Source organism: Urocitellus parryii, chromosome 1 (genome assembly GCF_045843805.1).
Source record: "Urocitellus parryii isolate mUroPar1 chromosome 1, mUroPar1.hap1, whole genome shotgun sequence".
Classification (NCBI taxonomy): Eukaryota; Metazoa; Chordata; class Mammalia; order Rodentia; family Sciuridae; genus Urocitellus; species Urocitellus parryii.
This window is the reverse complement of record NC_135531.1, coordinates 183,306,180-183,321,900: the sequence shown is the minus strand read 5'-3', so window position 1 is coordinate 183,321,900 and position 15,721 is coordinate 183,306,180. Positions and strand designations below refer to the sequence as shown.

The 15,721-nt window shown below is 39.1% G+C and overlaps 1 protein-coding gene across 1 annotated transcript; it reads right to left on the bottom strand.

Annotated features, from left to right (window-relative positions):
- Positions 1–6,435: 6,435 nt before the first annotated feature.
- Tsn (translin) lies at positions 6,436–15,588 on the bottom strand. Its single transcript, XM_026408860.1, has 6 exons — positions 15,384–15,588; positions 13,757–13,850; positions 12,940–13,036; positions 10,509–10,624; positions 9,588–9,667; positions 6,436–7,261 (listed from the first exon to the last, which is right to left on the bottom strand). The coding sequence occupies exons 1-6, from the start codon at positions 15,447–15,449 to the stop codon at positions 7,028–7,030; spliced, it is 687 nt and encodes a 228-aa protein (XP_026264645.1). The 5' UTR covers positions 15,450–15,588; the 3' UTR covers positions 6,436–7,027.
- Positions 15,589–15,721: the final 133 nt, after the last annotated feature.

Here is a 15,721-nt window from a genome sequence, read left to right as displayed (position 1 = left end):
ACACCAGATGTGTATAAGTAACTGGTGTAAGGGTTAGAGTAAAGAAATTGCTTTGTCTTTTTTTTTTTTTTTTAACAAGCTCAACTTTCTTATTTGGGGATGTCACCTGTTTTCACAGGTTTATTTTCCTTCAATCAAAATTTATAGTGCCAGGCAGGATGGCGCATGCCCATGATCCTGGTGATTTGGGAGACTGAGGCAGCCAGCCTCAACAACTTAACAAGGCCCTCAGTAACTTAGCAAGGCCCTAACTCAAAAGAAAAAATAAAAAAGGTTGGGGATTTGTCTCAGTGATAAAGCACCCCTGGGATCAACCCCCAATACCCAAATGGAGTAAAAATAACCTTATAGTAAGTACAGTCAGTAAAATCTTCCTAGTGCGTATGTTACGTGAAGCTCCAGCTCCCAGCCAAGCTCCTGCTTGGGCAAACCTGGACACAAGCCTTTAAGTCCCCTCCCATTCATTCTTCAATGTCTTCCATCACATCCAGGGTCTCCCTGAAGTGATTACTAGTGAACACCTCTCCACTTCTCTCACATACCTCCCCTCCTCTGTGGTCACAAGCTCAACTGTCCACTCTGCCTAAAGGACTCCCTCCTCTCGTGATAGTAGAAACAAATGTGACTCCATTTTGTTTTATGACTTCATCCTATAAAACAACTATGCCAAGTAGAAGGGTCATGACTGAGGCAAGATGTTCTTTTACTTTTGTTATAGAAACCTTTAAGAACGGAACTACCTAATGGGGCTCTGTTTCTGTAACTGGAGTGATTGGGCTAATTGTGATTGGTTAGGCTTCCTGCTGCTTGACTGCACTCTACCGCTTCTGTAACCTGGCTTGCTTGCATTGGCTAGACCCCCCGAACATCCCTTTTGCGGTTTTCAGGCTTGTAAGGAGCGCCTTGCAATTGGGCTGATCAGGGGAACATCTTTATGTTCTAGTTATCCGCCATTGGTGTGCTTCAATAAAGGCTTGATTCGATTATACGTGAGTGGTCTGGAAGTCAGTTTATGAAACCCTGGGATGAAGCTTTAACTATAACGCTCTCTAGCCCCAAGGCAACTAAAATCCTAGTACTTTTAGGAGTACAGCCAACTGTGTAAGGTCTCACCATCCCAGTAAACTCAACACTTGTAAAACTGAACTTCTCTTCTCACAGAAGCTAGCTCCAACTTTCTCAAGTTTGTTCTTTGAAAAGACTGGGCACCTCTGACTACTCCCTACTCCCTACTAGTCAATAGCTTGGATCAAATTTTACTCTGCAGTGTATTTCTTACACACCTTTCCCAATCATGCCCATTACCAGCTCCCCAACCTGACCCTTAAAACACAAAGACAGCAAGAGCTTGCCCCTAAATCTCCCAATCTATAATCTGTCTCCATCAATAACATGACAAAGACAGGATTCAAAACTAGAGCATTCTCACTCCAAAGCTGCTCCCTTTGCATTTCTAAAAAACCTACTGTCCTCCAATTCCCATCATTTAAAATGCAAACTCTCTAACCTCTCAATTCAGGCTTTTCTAAATCTAACAATCTGGCCTTGCCAGATTTTCCCTTCTATTCAAATGAGTGACATACCCATCCTCAATAAATAGGTTGTCTCTGCTCTGGTTTCAATTATTCTGCCCACCCACAATGACCTTCTCCTACTTCCATGCTTATCTAAGCTTCTTTCATGCTATACCTCCTAAATACCTATAGCAGTGTTCAGTTATTTAGTAATTAAGTACTATTGTTATGACATCTTACCATTATTGTCTTGAATTTCAATTAAGAAGGGAATCCTCACATACTGCCCAGGGGAATACAAAATGGTACAGCTACTTGCAGAAACAAGATGGCAGCTTCTTGAAAAACTAAACATTAAATTACCCTTTTTAACCATAGAATCATAGGTATCCACCCAAAAGAAATGAAAACAAACATTCCCAAAGACTGGTACACTAGTGTTGAGACCAGCATCATTTATAACAACCAAAAAGTGGAATCTTATCTTCCTCATCAGATGAACATATAGATAAAATGTGGAATATCCAAGCCGGGGGTGTAGCTCAGTAGAATTTACACGGCATATAAGAAACCCTGAATTTGATCCCCAACCCTATGGGGTAGACTATCCATATAACAGAATACTATTCAGCAATAAAAAGGGACAAGTTACTAACATATTCTGACATGGATGAACCTTAAAAACATCATGCTAAGTGAAAAGATATGAGATCTGCTGGGCGTGGTGCCACATGCCTATAATCCCAGTGGCTCAGGAGGAGGCTGAGGCAGGAGGATGGTGAGTTCAAAGCCAGCTTCCACAACAGCAAGGTGCTAGGCAACTCAGTGAGATCCTGTCTCTAAGTAAATTACAAAATAAGGCTGGGGATGTGGCTCGGAGTTCCATCCCTGGTACGCCCCCACCTCCAAGACATGAGATCATATACTATGATTCCATTTATATGAAATGTCCAAAAGGCAAATTTATAGAAAAGAAATGTAGCCATGGTTGTCAAGGACTTGGGATGGTTCCTACACTTGGTATATTAAATCACTGAATTATACACTTGGTAAGGGTCAATTTTATATGTAAAATTTAGTTCAATAAAGTTGTTAAAAATAAATCATAGTAGCAGTCTTATCTGTTTATATCTGTTCCCAGCATTCCCTCCCTAGCAGGACCTCAATGTGTTGAGGACGAGAACCAAGAATCCCCCTTGTTTTCAGGCTAATTTTCATGACAAACTGCACCTAGCCCAAAGTCATATGTATACTATGTGCTTACAGCTACATTTAGGTTTGATTTTTGCCTTGTCAGGCTACAGAGTGATGTCATACAAATGTGTCAAGGAAGAATGATTTATGTGAATGTGTATAACTGGGTCTAAGCCAGGCTGCCTACAGTTCTAGCTGCTGCAGAGGCTGAGGCAGGAGGACAGCTTGAGCCCAGTAGTTTGGGGCCAGCTTGGGTAACAAAAAAAGCCCCATCCCCCATCTCTTCAAATAAATAAATGGGTTTGGGACTGAGGTTATAGCTCAGTTGGTAGAGTGCTTGCCTCACATGCACAAGGCCCTGGGTTCAATCCCCAGCACCACTAAATAAATAAATGGGTTTGAATCACAGCTGTTCCACTTCATAGCAAGTTACCCTCTCTTCTCTAAGCTATGGAACATGTGGAGTTCCCTGAATGTTGGCTTAAAACACACATACACAAACCCAACACAAATGCACACACACCAGAGAAATCTCTCAAGCAAGAAACTTTGTAACAGAGAGGATCCACACAGATCCACATATTATCCTTATCCACAAGGCAAGAGTAGCCCAAGGACATCTTTTTTCCCTCCAAAACTCACTAATGTTTGTAATCAGGACTGTTATTATTATAATTCACAAATAGAGCTCAACATTCTCCTCACCTTCAACATTCGGTCAATCTGACTCTCCATTTTTTGACCCTCATCCTACAAGGTATCATTTCACTTTCTGGCCCTCTTGTGGTTCAGCAGGGCCATGTGCCTAGTTTTAAGCAATGAATTATGAAAGTGATGTCACTTCCCAACCAGAGCATATGCTTACACCAGAGCCTCCACAGCTCTCCCTCTCCCACCACAACTAGCAGCGTTCCAATTGGGCACTCTGTGTCAGCCTCCACCAGGTCAATGTGGAGCAACTGGCCAGCAATGCATAGGAACAGGAGGGAGAAAATAAACCATGTTCCCCACCCGAGTCTTAGGGGGTGTTACCAAGGCACAGCCTAGCCTGATCTGATAGGTAGTCATGGAGCTCTAGGGCTGTAAAATTATGTATTTCAAATCTCTCACCCCAAAAATTCCAAGACCCTTTATTCTCCTAGTTTCTGTGACAAAGTCACTCTCCTCTTTTCTCTACTTTCTCTGCCTAAGCTGTAAAACCAGAGTTTTGTCCCCAGTTCACAATTCATCTCATTTCACGTGCTCTCCAGGGAGAGTACACCTACTTTGGATCTACAAGCCTATTTGCTACACAGCACCATAAATTAGGCACACCTAAAAGCAAACGCTTCAGATGCTCAGCCCCCTTGCTGACCTACACTCCCACCTAAGTTAATGACACCTAAATTCACTTCAGTCACCCAAACAAGGGACCTAGCAGGGATGCTAGTCCCCACCCTCTCCCTTGCCCATCCTCATTCAACCAACCAGCCCTGGCAATTTTACCTGACTTGTTTGCTATTGTCTAGGGAGGGGAGATTGTCTATTTTTTCTTATTTAGTGCTTATTACAGTAAATGCTAAGAAAATTATCTCAGGCTTAGAAACAGTTTTACTTCAGTGCAGGAATGCCGATGATACTCTCTTTGAAAAGGAGGACAAAGAATTTAGTCCTGATCAAGAAATAAGAAAGTTAACTTCTGAGTACACAATTATGAAAGTATGCCAACAGCAACCTGCATATTGTCTGGTGTCTTCAGCCACCTGTATAAGGAAAGATCTCAAAACACTGTCAAAGCTTTCCTTCTTTATTAAATTCCCTTAAACAATAATTATATTATGATTTAAGTTTAAGATAGGACAAATCTCACCAAATATTTACAACTGGTTCTTTTTGTCATATAAATAAAGCTATTAAAACACCCCCTAATTCAACTCTACTTTCTCTAACCTATATGATTTTCTAAAATTGAAAAAGTGATTCTGGGAGATAGGGATATAGCTCAGTGACACAACACATTTATCATGCACAAGGCCCTGGGTTTAATCTCTAGTACTGTTAAAAGAAAAAAAAAATAAATCTGGTGTACTAAAACCACAGCCAAGGTTTTTCAACATCTTCAGCTCAAATACTTGTAAATACCCTACCAGAGTAGATCACAAAAATGTTACCTGAACTTTACAGTAAAGCACTGGGAGTGGCTGGGGTCTTTAGGTTAGCAAAACCCTTATACAGCAGCATCAACTCATCATTCCTGTCTTCTTCAGCCTCAAAAAAATATGCAGAATTTCTTTCCCCTTCAGAAAAGTTCTCAAAGTAACACACTAAGTTACAAAAAAAGACCAAAAAGTTTTTTATTGCTTTACAAGCCAGCAAGAAACACGACTGAATAATTATAAACATGACTCTTCTCAACTCTCAAATGGAATTAAAAAACCAGAATATACTTCTCCAATTAAACTGTATTTATCAAAACTGATATTCAAGAGCCAGATAAAGTGGTGCATGCCTGTAGTCCCAGGCACTTGAGAGACTGAGACAGAATGATCACTTGAGGCCAGGAGTTCAAAACCAGCCTGGGAAACATGAAGACACTATCTCAAAAAGAGAGAGAGAGAGAGAGAGAGAGAGAGAGAGAGAGAGAGAGAGAGAGATCGATCCACAACTTCTAGAAAAAACCTTTAAAATATTCTCCAGTAGAATCAATACTTACAGGCAAAAAAAATTATTATCAAACTCTATATCTGGTCATGTAGCTGAAAAGACTTTTATCCAGGCAGTAATATTACTACACATTCTAAGTGACCTTCATAGGCACTTTTAAGAATCTAACATCCTTTTCTTTCTACAAACTCTCTGCAGAAAGAACTGTCAAGAAAACTGTTCTAAAATCCAACAATGCACAGTAACTCACACCTAGTTTCCACATCCTTCCTCATGATTGGAGTCAGCCTTTAATTCAGCCTGATAAACACCAGATATCTCCAAAGTACAAACAGGAAGCCTAAATTGGTGATTAGGCAAGAAAAGATAATACTTCTAAATACTTCACATTATTCTGGAAACATTAGCAACTTCCTTTCAGAGGGTGCCAAACAGCTGTGGATTAAGTCACCTTTTTTGATGTTGGGTCTTTTTTTTTTTGCTGTGCTAGGAACTAAACCCAGGGTCTCACACATGCTAGGTGAGTGCTCTACCACTGAGCTACACCCCTTTTTTAAGCCACTATTTTAATAATTTCAATTCAATATTAAGAGTTGACTGGTAAGCATTCTCAATACCATCTGAAAATGGGGAGAAAACTGGGGCATCCACAAAATTTACGACTTGCCCCAAACTGTAAATTTAAAATCTATTGGGATAGCCATCACCAACTTAAAATTTCTTACTTGAAAAAACATATATGTATATTTCCTTTTAAGCTGAGGCTTCATCTTTCTTCCAGACCACACAAAACATTTTTCTCTAAGACACACTCGCCAGGGTATTGCTAATTCTTGCACGTGGCTTCACACTTCCAGATCAAATGACCTACCTGGCTGCTAGGAAGAAGGTTTCATAGTTTAGGAATGTATCACATGAAGTTGATGTGTGTGACAACTATTTTTAATTGCTGCAACAGCAGAATGTTAAGGCAACATCAGAAAGCAGAAGTATTTTAAAACACGAAGGCCTACTTCCCTAGTGATAGAACCAAATGATGAAATGTTACTAAATCTCTTAATACAAAAACTTCCAAAATAATCTGTTGAGTTTGACTTTGCTGTTTAATCTTTTATATTCTGATGGCAGTGAAAGAGAACCCAGGGCTTTAATTCCCTTGGCAAAAAATTTAACATCTCATTTACTCACAGGCTTAAAATAAGAAAGAGAAAATAAGTTCTTGCTTGCCAACCATCCTTTTTAATTATCTATTTTTATACTATATCCAGGCTACACCTGGAAATGGATGGCTAACTTAGATATAGAAAATATCGAGTCACTTCTGGAAGAATCACAAACGAGACAATGAACTTCTCAATCAGTACATCCACAGTCAGGGTAAGGAAGAAAAGGACTTTACCAAGAGACTGACATTTACACTTTTTGACAGAACTGAAATATAACGAATTACAGAGCAAATTTACTGAAACAACAAAGAAAAATCTGTCCATGTAAAGGCTATTTTTTTTAATCCCCAAAAAAGTGTTTCAATTCTGATACTCACACCACACAACTGGTTAAGAAAATAAAGCGCAGTGTTTAGCAACTGGGTATCCTAACTACGGTAAGAGGCACTATGTGCTCAGCCATCCCTGGCAACTGCTGAAGTCAGCTAGGCCAGAAGCAGGGAGAGCCACCTATTTTTCAACACAAGCCGCTGCTGTCTCCTTATTGAAGCCCCGGATGGAGAGATCATAGACCACCTCCTCTACTTTCTTCACATCATACTTCAAGCCATCGTAGCGCTTCCTCAGGGAGTCGTTTTTCAGGTTGAGAAGACGGAAACCAGAATCCAATTCATTGATAAAGGTGGAGATGTGCAGGGGCCGGGAGTAGTCTCCAGCAGTCACACTGTTGACAGACAGCCTAGACTGTACAAGGAAAGAGAAACGGGCACGTAACAATGTAGTTCTTCCTTGGTACAACTTCATGTGGCTCACAATTAGAGGACCCTCAGGCCTAGAAAGCTATGCTGATGTTCTCTGCTTAAGGTACAGGTTAAGCACAGATAAAACAGAAGCTTCTCTGAGGGGGGAAGAAAAAAAAAAAAAAAACCTGCGAGAAATGAGACCATTTCTGCTAAATACGGGTTTAATACAATCAACATCTTCTATAATTTCACTAATGTCTTAAACTGGCTATTGTGCAATTGTGCAGTAAAGTTAAGCAAGTGTCATCTTTATAACTCATGAGCTAACATATAGCAGAAAGAAATGGTAGAATACTCTCAGCAGCTCTGCCTATGTTTTCCAGGACAAATGACCAGTCTTAAGAGTGCAACTACAGAGCTGCAACTCCAGTCACCTAAAATCAGTAAGACAGAGATAGGACAAGAAGTTAAAATCCAGTCATTGAAACATGGTCTTGAAGAACAGATAAGACTAATTTCAAGACCCAACTCAAGATTTTCCTTCTCCATAAAATCCTCCCCAGTTTTCCTAGAGTACCCATTTAGTGTATTCCCAACACATATAGACTTAAAGCAACTCACACTAATCACGATATTGACAAGGTATCAGAACTCAAGTATTGTGTCTCCAACAAGCCTGTCAAGTGCTACAGCATGCTAGTTTGCCCCAATATCCCTTCTCCCCATCTTCCTCAGTGAGAAATTCCTCAAATTTTCACCTCACACACATATACCCCATTTCTGTCTTCCCTAATAACAAGGCACTATAATGTTTTTTTTGTTTTGTTTGCAGCACTAGGAATTGAACCCCAGGCTTACACATACTAGGCAAGCACTCTACCACTGAACTACCCTTCCCAGTCCCACAGCACTAGAATATTACACAGAAACTATGTGGACAACTTCAAACCAATATCCTTAAAGTGAGGGATATGTCTTTTTCTATTTCCTCCTACCACTATCGGGGATGAAGATGTGAATTACCAGAATTACAGCAACAGTTCTGGAATATAAGAAAGAAGCTTAGAAACTACAAGAATCCAGGATCAAGCTGAGCATGGTGGTGCACACCTATAATCCCAGCGACTTGGGAGGCTGAGGCAGGAGGATTGCAAGTTCAAAGCCAACCTCAGTAACTTAGCAAGACCTTACCTCAAAATAAAAATCTAAGAAGGGCTGGGGATGTGGCTCAGTGGTTAGGTGCCCCTGGGCTCAGTCCCTGGTAACCCCCCAAAGTAATCTAGAGTCAAAGATCAAAGAAAAATATTACCAGCCCTGGGCTCCTATCATTTGGAGCAAAGACAGGCAAATTTTCTTAATGAGATAGACGGTAAATATTTTCAACTCTACAAGCTGCACTATCTCTGTCACAGTATTCAACTCTGATATTAACAGCTTTTTTCCTTTTATAGACTTTTCTTACAGGATAATTTCCCAAGAGAGATTGGGGGATCATGTATAAGAATACCTCTTACAATTATACAGGTAAATTGCTAAAATGATTATATAAATTAATACAGAGTTATGGTTTGGATATGTGGTGTCCCCCAAAGCTCATATGTGAGATGTTGCAAGAACATTCAAAGGTGAAATGATTAGACTGAGAGGTATAACCTAATCAGTGGATTAATCCACTAATATGGATTAACCAGATGGTAACTATAGACAAGTAGGGTGTAGCTGGAGAAGTGGGTGACGGAGGTAGACACTTGAGGTTTATATTTTATCCCTGGCAAGTGGATATCTCTGTTACCCAGATGCCATGTCCTGAACCACTTCCTCCCCCAACACCTACCTGCCATGATGTTCTGCCTCACCTCGGGACCAGAGCTATAGAGCTGGCTGACCACAGACTGAACCTCTGAAACCATGAGCAAAGATAGACTTTTCCTCTTCTATATTGTTCTTGTCAGATACAATGGCCACAGCAACACAAAAGTTGATTAAAACACAGTTACTAGGAATACATGACTTGCCACTACTCTAAATGAATAGGGATTAGCATCTTTTGAAACTTCATATTAGTAAAAATGCAGGGGTAGATGCATGGTTCAGTGGTATAGCAACTGACTAGCATGCACAAGGCTCTGGGTTCCACCCCCAGAAAAACCACAAAAAAATAAGAAAACCTCATTATCTGTAACACATACAGTACAAACAATGACTACCTGATGACCGATAAGATGGCTTAAAAAATGAAGACTTCCTAAGTTTTGTTTCCACTTTAAAAACTGAGAGGAAAGCAAGAAAGATCAAAAAGGCAATCTGCAAATTACTGAGCTTCTTACCAGTTCGCTAGCAAGAATTAAAACTCCTGAGAGATAATCTTCTACATCCAGGTGAAATCCTTTTTCCCGATCTGGCTCAACTAAAAAACATCAAAATAAAAACAAAGTTATTATATGAATGCAACTTAAACCTAAAAATAAAAACAAACATATATGTAAACGTATGATACATATAAAAATTCATTTCAAAGTAAATGAAGAAAGGACAAATAATTTATGTTTTTCAGGTGTTTACATCTGTAGTAACTAGACCTCACTGTGGATTTTTCAAGCTCTTAAACAAAGTTCAATTTTTCCTTCCAGTCTTCTCTGAAAAAATAATACCATCAAGAGTAGTATCCAGGGGCTGGATTTGTAGCTTAGTAGTAGAGCTCTTGCCTAGCATTTGTGAGGCACTGGGTTCAATTCTCAGCACCTCATATAAACAAAATAAAAGTCCACTGACAACTAAAAAATACTAAAAAAAAAAAAAAAAAAAAAAAAAGAATAGTATCCAGTTATGTCAAAGAATATCCTTCTTGTTAAAAAATGAAAAATGAAGCCTTTATGGAGAAGTCATGATATTTACAATCGACTTCCAAAAGATTCAAGACACACACACAGTGGGAAAACCAAGCAGATGCAGCAAAATGCTTAAAAAGTGGTAAATCTAAGTGGACTGTAAACACATGTTCGTTTTACTCCTCTTTAAATTGTTCTATAGGCTTAAAATATTTCTAAATTAAATTTTAAAAACAAAAAGGATTACTCAGATATAAGTGAGTAAGCCACACAGCATTTTCAGTTTTTGTGTTTCCAAGAAAGGAGCTTCCTATTTAATTCTTTGTTTTAATAAATAGAAAATACAAGCAACAGCTCCTCCCACCAAAAACTAAGCTACCATGCCTGACTCTGTAAATTCCCCCTAATGAAGACACTTACTGCCAAGAATTTCTGTAACTGCTTCCCGAGTCACTAGTGTTTCTGTTTCCAAATACACAACAAATGCTGCCAAGAAGACCAAGCGCTGCAACACGAACCTCCAGTGCTCATGAAATCTGTGTAAAAGTAAGCACATTCAAGTTGTGAGGGATCTTCAGAAAGACAGTGTAGTGCAGGCATGTCTAAATGTTCAGAAATTTTTAAATACAATCTTATGTGAGACCCAATGTATAAAACCTAAGAGCAACAGGACATTCAGATATATTAAATAATTTAGTAAAACTTTTTTAAATTCAAACTTAAAGCATTTACTTGTATTATAAGTTTAATCAATGAGAAGCATGATCCAATTTGATAAATACAAAATTTACAATAAAAATTATCCATGACAAGGGTAAGGGTGCTTAAAAAGTGATACTGCTTTGCTCGTGCAGTGGCACACACCTGTAATCCCAGCAGCTCGGGAGGCTGAGGCAGGAGGATCACAAGTTCAAAGGCAGCCTCAGCAACTTATCGAGATCCTGTCTCAAAATTAAAAATAAAAAGGGCTGGGGATGTGGCACAGTGGTTAAGTGCCCCTAGGTTCAATCCCTAGCACCAAGAAAAAAAAAAGTTATACTTCTCTGAGAAAAAAAATTGAAAGTAGCTAAGTGGTAAAGTGCTGCCTAGCATGTGCAAAGACCTGGGTTTGATCCCCAGCACCACAGAATATAAAGTATTAAAAATTGCAACTGAAGACTGATGAAAACTGCAATTGTATATCAGCCACCATCTAATTTATTCCTACACTTTGAATATAGGGCATCAAGAAAATCCTAATTCACAAAATTATCATTTCCAATCACTAAATAGAGAACTTAAAAACTCAGGATACTGCTGGGCACAATGGCACACTTGTAATCCCAACACTGAGGAAACAGAAGCAGAAAAATCATTTGAGCTCAGGATAATCAAAACCAAACTGGGAAACATAGAAACCCCCCTTCCCACCCAGAAAAAAAAACCTCAGATACTAAGCTAAAGCCTGACAGAGAAATAGCAATTTTACTTATTCCTCCGAATATGAATTCCAAGCCTGCTGATTTTCAAATGTTGCAACAAATTCAAAAAATGTTTCTCTTTTTAAAACTGAATTTATAATTAAAAATGTTCTCCAAAAGCAAAAAAAAAAAAAAAGTTTCTCAACACAATGCAGGTCAAACAAAATTTTCTGAGGGCAAACCCAGCCGAAAGGCAACCTATGTGTGACTTCAAGAGTAATTGGTTTCTAAGGACCCTGCCAGTTCTACTGTCCTACCTCCGTGAGTTTCAGTCATTACCTTACAGCAAGGGTCAGCAAACTTTTTCTGTAAAGGGCCAGGTAGTGAACATTTTACACCTTGTGAGCCACTTTCACTTTCTGTCACACACTCTTGAGTTTTTCTTTTAACAATCCTTTAAAACATAAAAGCCATCCTTATCTTTGAGGCAGTAGGCCACTAATGGTTTGCCAAGCCCTGCCATAAAGAATTTTTTTGTGCAGTTACATTATTTACCCCTCATATACATCCTAACCGTTTATTAATTATATGTTTCAAAAGAATAACTTTTTTAGTAAAAAAAAGAAATTTTTGACTCTTATTTATCTCATCAACACTCAGATGCAATTTTTCCCAAGTTTAACATCTACAATATCTAGATATATATTTTATGACCTACATTTCACAATCATGACTAGCAATCTTTTTCTTCCCTATAGGTATATAAAATAACAGTAGTTATAAGAATAAAGGTGTTGTAGATTCAATAAGATATAGCATAAAATATTAACTAAATATGCCCTCTGGGCCAAGCACAGTGGTGCATGCCTGTAGTCCCACAACTCAAGATGCTAAAGCAAGAGGATCATAAGTTCAAAGTCAGCTTCAGCAACTTAGAGGAGCCCTAACCAACTCAGCAAGACTCTGTATTAAAATTAAAAAAAGAAAAAAAGACTGTGGGCATGAGTATAGCTCAATGGTAGAGGAGCATACCTAAGTTCAATTCCAGTCCCAAAAGAAAAAAAAGTTCCTTGGGAGCAAAATTCAAGTTTTGAGATAAAATTTAACTCCATATATCTAATTCAACCTGATCTTATAGCATAAATACAGTTCACCTGATTGTAAGAAACATGAATATAGCAAAAATATATTCTCAATTTGACCTTCATACAATAGATATTTTCCTAATTACTTTTCCACTGAAAAATTAGACATATTTCTTAAGAAATTTTTCAAAAATGAAGAAAGTAAAGTCAATCTAGTTGCCACTACTATCAGTATGATTCTTTTTGTTGTTTCCTCTATATACAGAGATTTTTAAGTGGTCATAAGCAATCATTCAGTACCTATAATTTTTGGCCTGCAATTTTTACCTAACATTATAAAACAATGATTTTTTTTTTTTAACAAACCTGTAATACTGTTCAGCAGGGAACTTGGTCTTCAGAGACGTTAGATGTGTTTTTACTGTACCAAAATGTTCTCGAGCTTTCAAACACCTCTTTGGAACTAATCACAAAAGATAATCAAATGTGAAAAACTTACCAAATTTCAAATACAGTTCTTGCTTAATAATCTATGCAGTCTACCTGAAAGTTAAACTTCTTTAAAATTTTCACAAACAGATCTCTGCTTTTCCATCTGGCTCTAAAACTCATAACTAGTTCCCCTACCAAATTAAAAAATAAGCAAAAACTTGTGTGAAGGGAATATATTAGGAAACACATTGGGCCAGGCAGGGTTGCAATGCTTGCAATCCCTGAACCTCCAGAGGCTGAGATAGGAGTATCGTGAGTTCAAAGCCAGCCTCAGCAAAATTGAGGCACTAAGCAACTCAGTGAAACCACATCTCTAAATAAAATACAAAATAGGGCTGGGGATGTGGTTCAGTGGTCAAGTGCCTCTGAGTTCAATCTCTGGTACCAAAAAAATATTATAAACCTACAGTCTAATCGAAATACCTGCTCCAATTTCTATTCACCAGAACGCATAAAGGACATTTTTCACAATAAAATGAGACAGACCAAGTATGCATTCTTCATGGAAATTAACTAAATAAGAAATCAAAAGTTTTGATACATATATCATTTACAACCAGAAGAATGACAAGTTATACTCCATTTATGTATGATGTGTCAAAAGGCAATCTACTGTCATGTATAACTAATTAGAATTTAAAAATTTTAATAATAATTTTGATACAGATATTCAAAATCAAAACAAACTTACTGTCCTGAAACCCAGCACCCTGATGGACCCCTTGCAGAAGAGTTAAAATCTCTCGAGCTGTTTGTTCTAAACTCTGTACAACTTTACGAATTTCCTAGAGAGAATTAAAAATCAAAATCAGATAAACTCAGCACAATCACTATCATAGACTCATACCAAACACACTAGATTTGATCTATCACACTGTCATATACATTTAAAATACAAAATCCTTCACAAAGATAGAACCTGTATAAAAAATAATCAGGTTTGTTTATTTTTGTTTTGTTTTGAAAATAAATTTTTTTATTTGTCTAATTAGTAAGTAATCAGGTCTGAATACTGACTTTTCCATTTATTTCCCCTGTGAGACGTTCAGGAGATTACTAAAAAGTCAGATTCCTCAGTTGGCCTTCAAAAAATAATAGACCCTGGGCATCCCACACCTGTAAACCCAGTGGCTTAGGAGGTTAAGGCAGGAGGATCTTAAGTTCAAAGCCAACCTACTGAGGCCCTAAGCAACTTAGCAAATCCTGTCTTAAAATAAAAAGGACTGGGGATGTGACTCATTGGTAAAGTAGCCCTGGGTTTAAATCTCCAGCACCAAAAGAAAAAAGATAATAGCCATCCATCATTCTTCACATAAGACACTATAAAAATTAAAAGACTTGAATGCAATGAAGAATTGGATGCAATAGGCCGGTTGGATATTTTTCATTTCATTTATTTTACAAATACCTGAGTATATTTATGTACTAGAAACTGTATAAATACTGGGAAACCAAGCAGATGGTCCCTACCCTCTGGCAGTTTAGCAAACAAAAGGAAAATCAGACATTTAAAATAACAATTATCACACAATTTTTTTATTTTTTAATATTTATTTTTTTGTTGTAGTCGAACACAATCATTATTTTATTTATTTTTTTATGTGGTGCTGAGGATAGAACCCAGGGCCTCGCACATGCTAGGCGAGTGCTCTACCGCTGAGCCACAAGCCCAGCCCTATCACACAAATTTTTAAAAAGTTAACGTGCTACTAAAAAACATAAGGGAGAACCAATTAGAATGCGAGGTCAAAGCTGAATATGATGAAAGAAGCAAATTCCAAGAAAAGCAAACAGTAAATGCAAGAGTCCTGAGGCAGGAAACTATTTCTATCGCTAGAGGAACAAAAAGGAGATTACTTGAACATAATAGAGAAAGAGAAACTGTAAAATGAGATTGGAGAGAGACCTTGTAGATTAGAGTCGAGTCCGCATTTTTATTCTACGTGGGAAGAGAAGTCATAGAAGATATTTTAAAAGGTGGGGGTCACATGTGCTTTTAAGACACCAACAACAGAGAAAACGTGTTGACAGAGACCCGGACACTAACCAAGCCTTCGACATAAACAAATGCTGAAAAAGAGGAAAACTGACACTCATATGAAGCAGGTGATGCTGAGATGCGGAGACCCGGAACACGGAATCAGGGGAGCAGTGGAATCCAGGGCCGGGGTAGGGAGGTGCCCTAACCTGACACTAAAGGGGAAGCAACCCACCCTCGGAGGTGTCCCCACCGCCCGAGACTGAGCGACGCAGGAGGGCCGGGCTGTGTGGCCCAGCTAGGCAAGGAAAGGGAAAGGGGATGGGAGGGAGGGGCTCGCCTCTCGGATGTCCTGCTCGGCAGCCAAAAAGCCCTGCAGCTCCACGAAGATCTCGCTCACAGACATGGCGCCGGCCGCACAACAATCAGCCAGCACGGCGAGGGCGGCCAGGGAAGCGAGTCCTGCAGACAACCCGCGCAGTCAGTCGCAACGCCCGCCGCTACGCCCGCCGCTACCGCCGCGTCCACCCGGCTCTACGCCACGGCCGTCGCTGGGGTCTTCCGAAGCCCGCGGCGCGCCGGAGGCCGGCCTGTCCACCGCGCTGCCTGAGGCGCCGCCCGACATGCCCGGCGCTAAGGGGTGCTTCCAAAGACCGGGAAAGAGAGAATAGGCGGGGC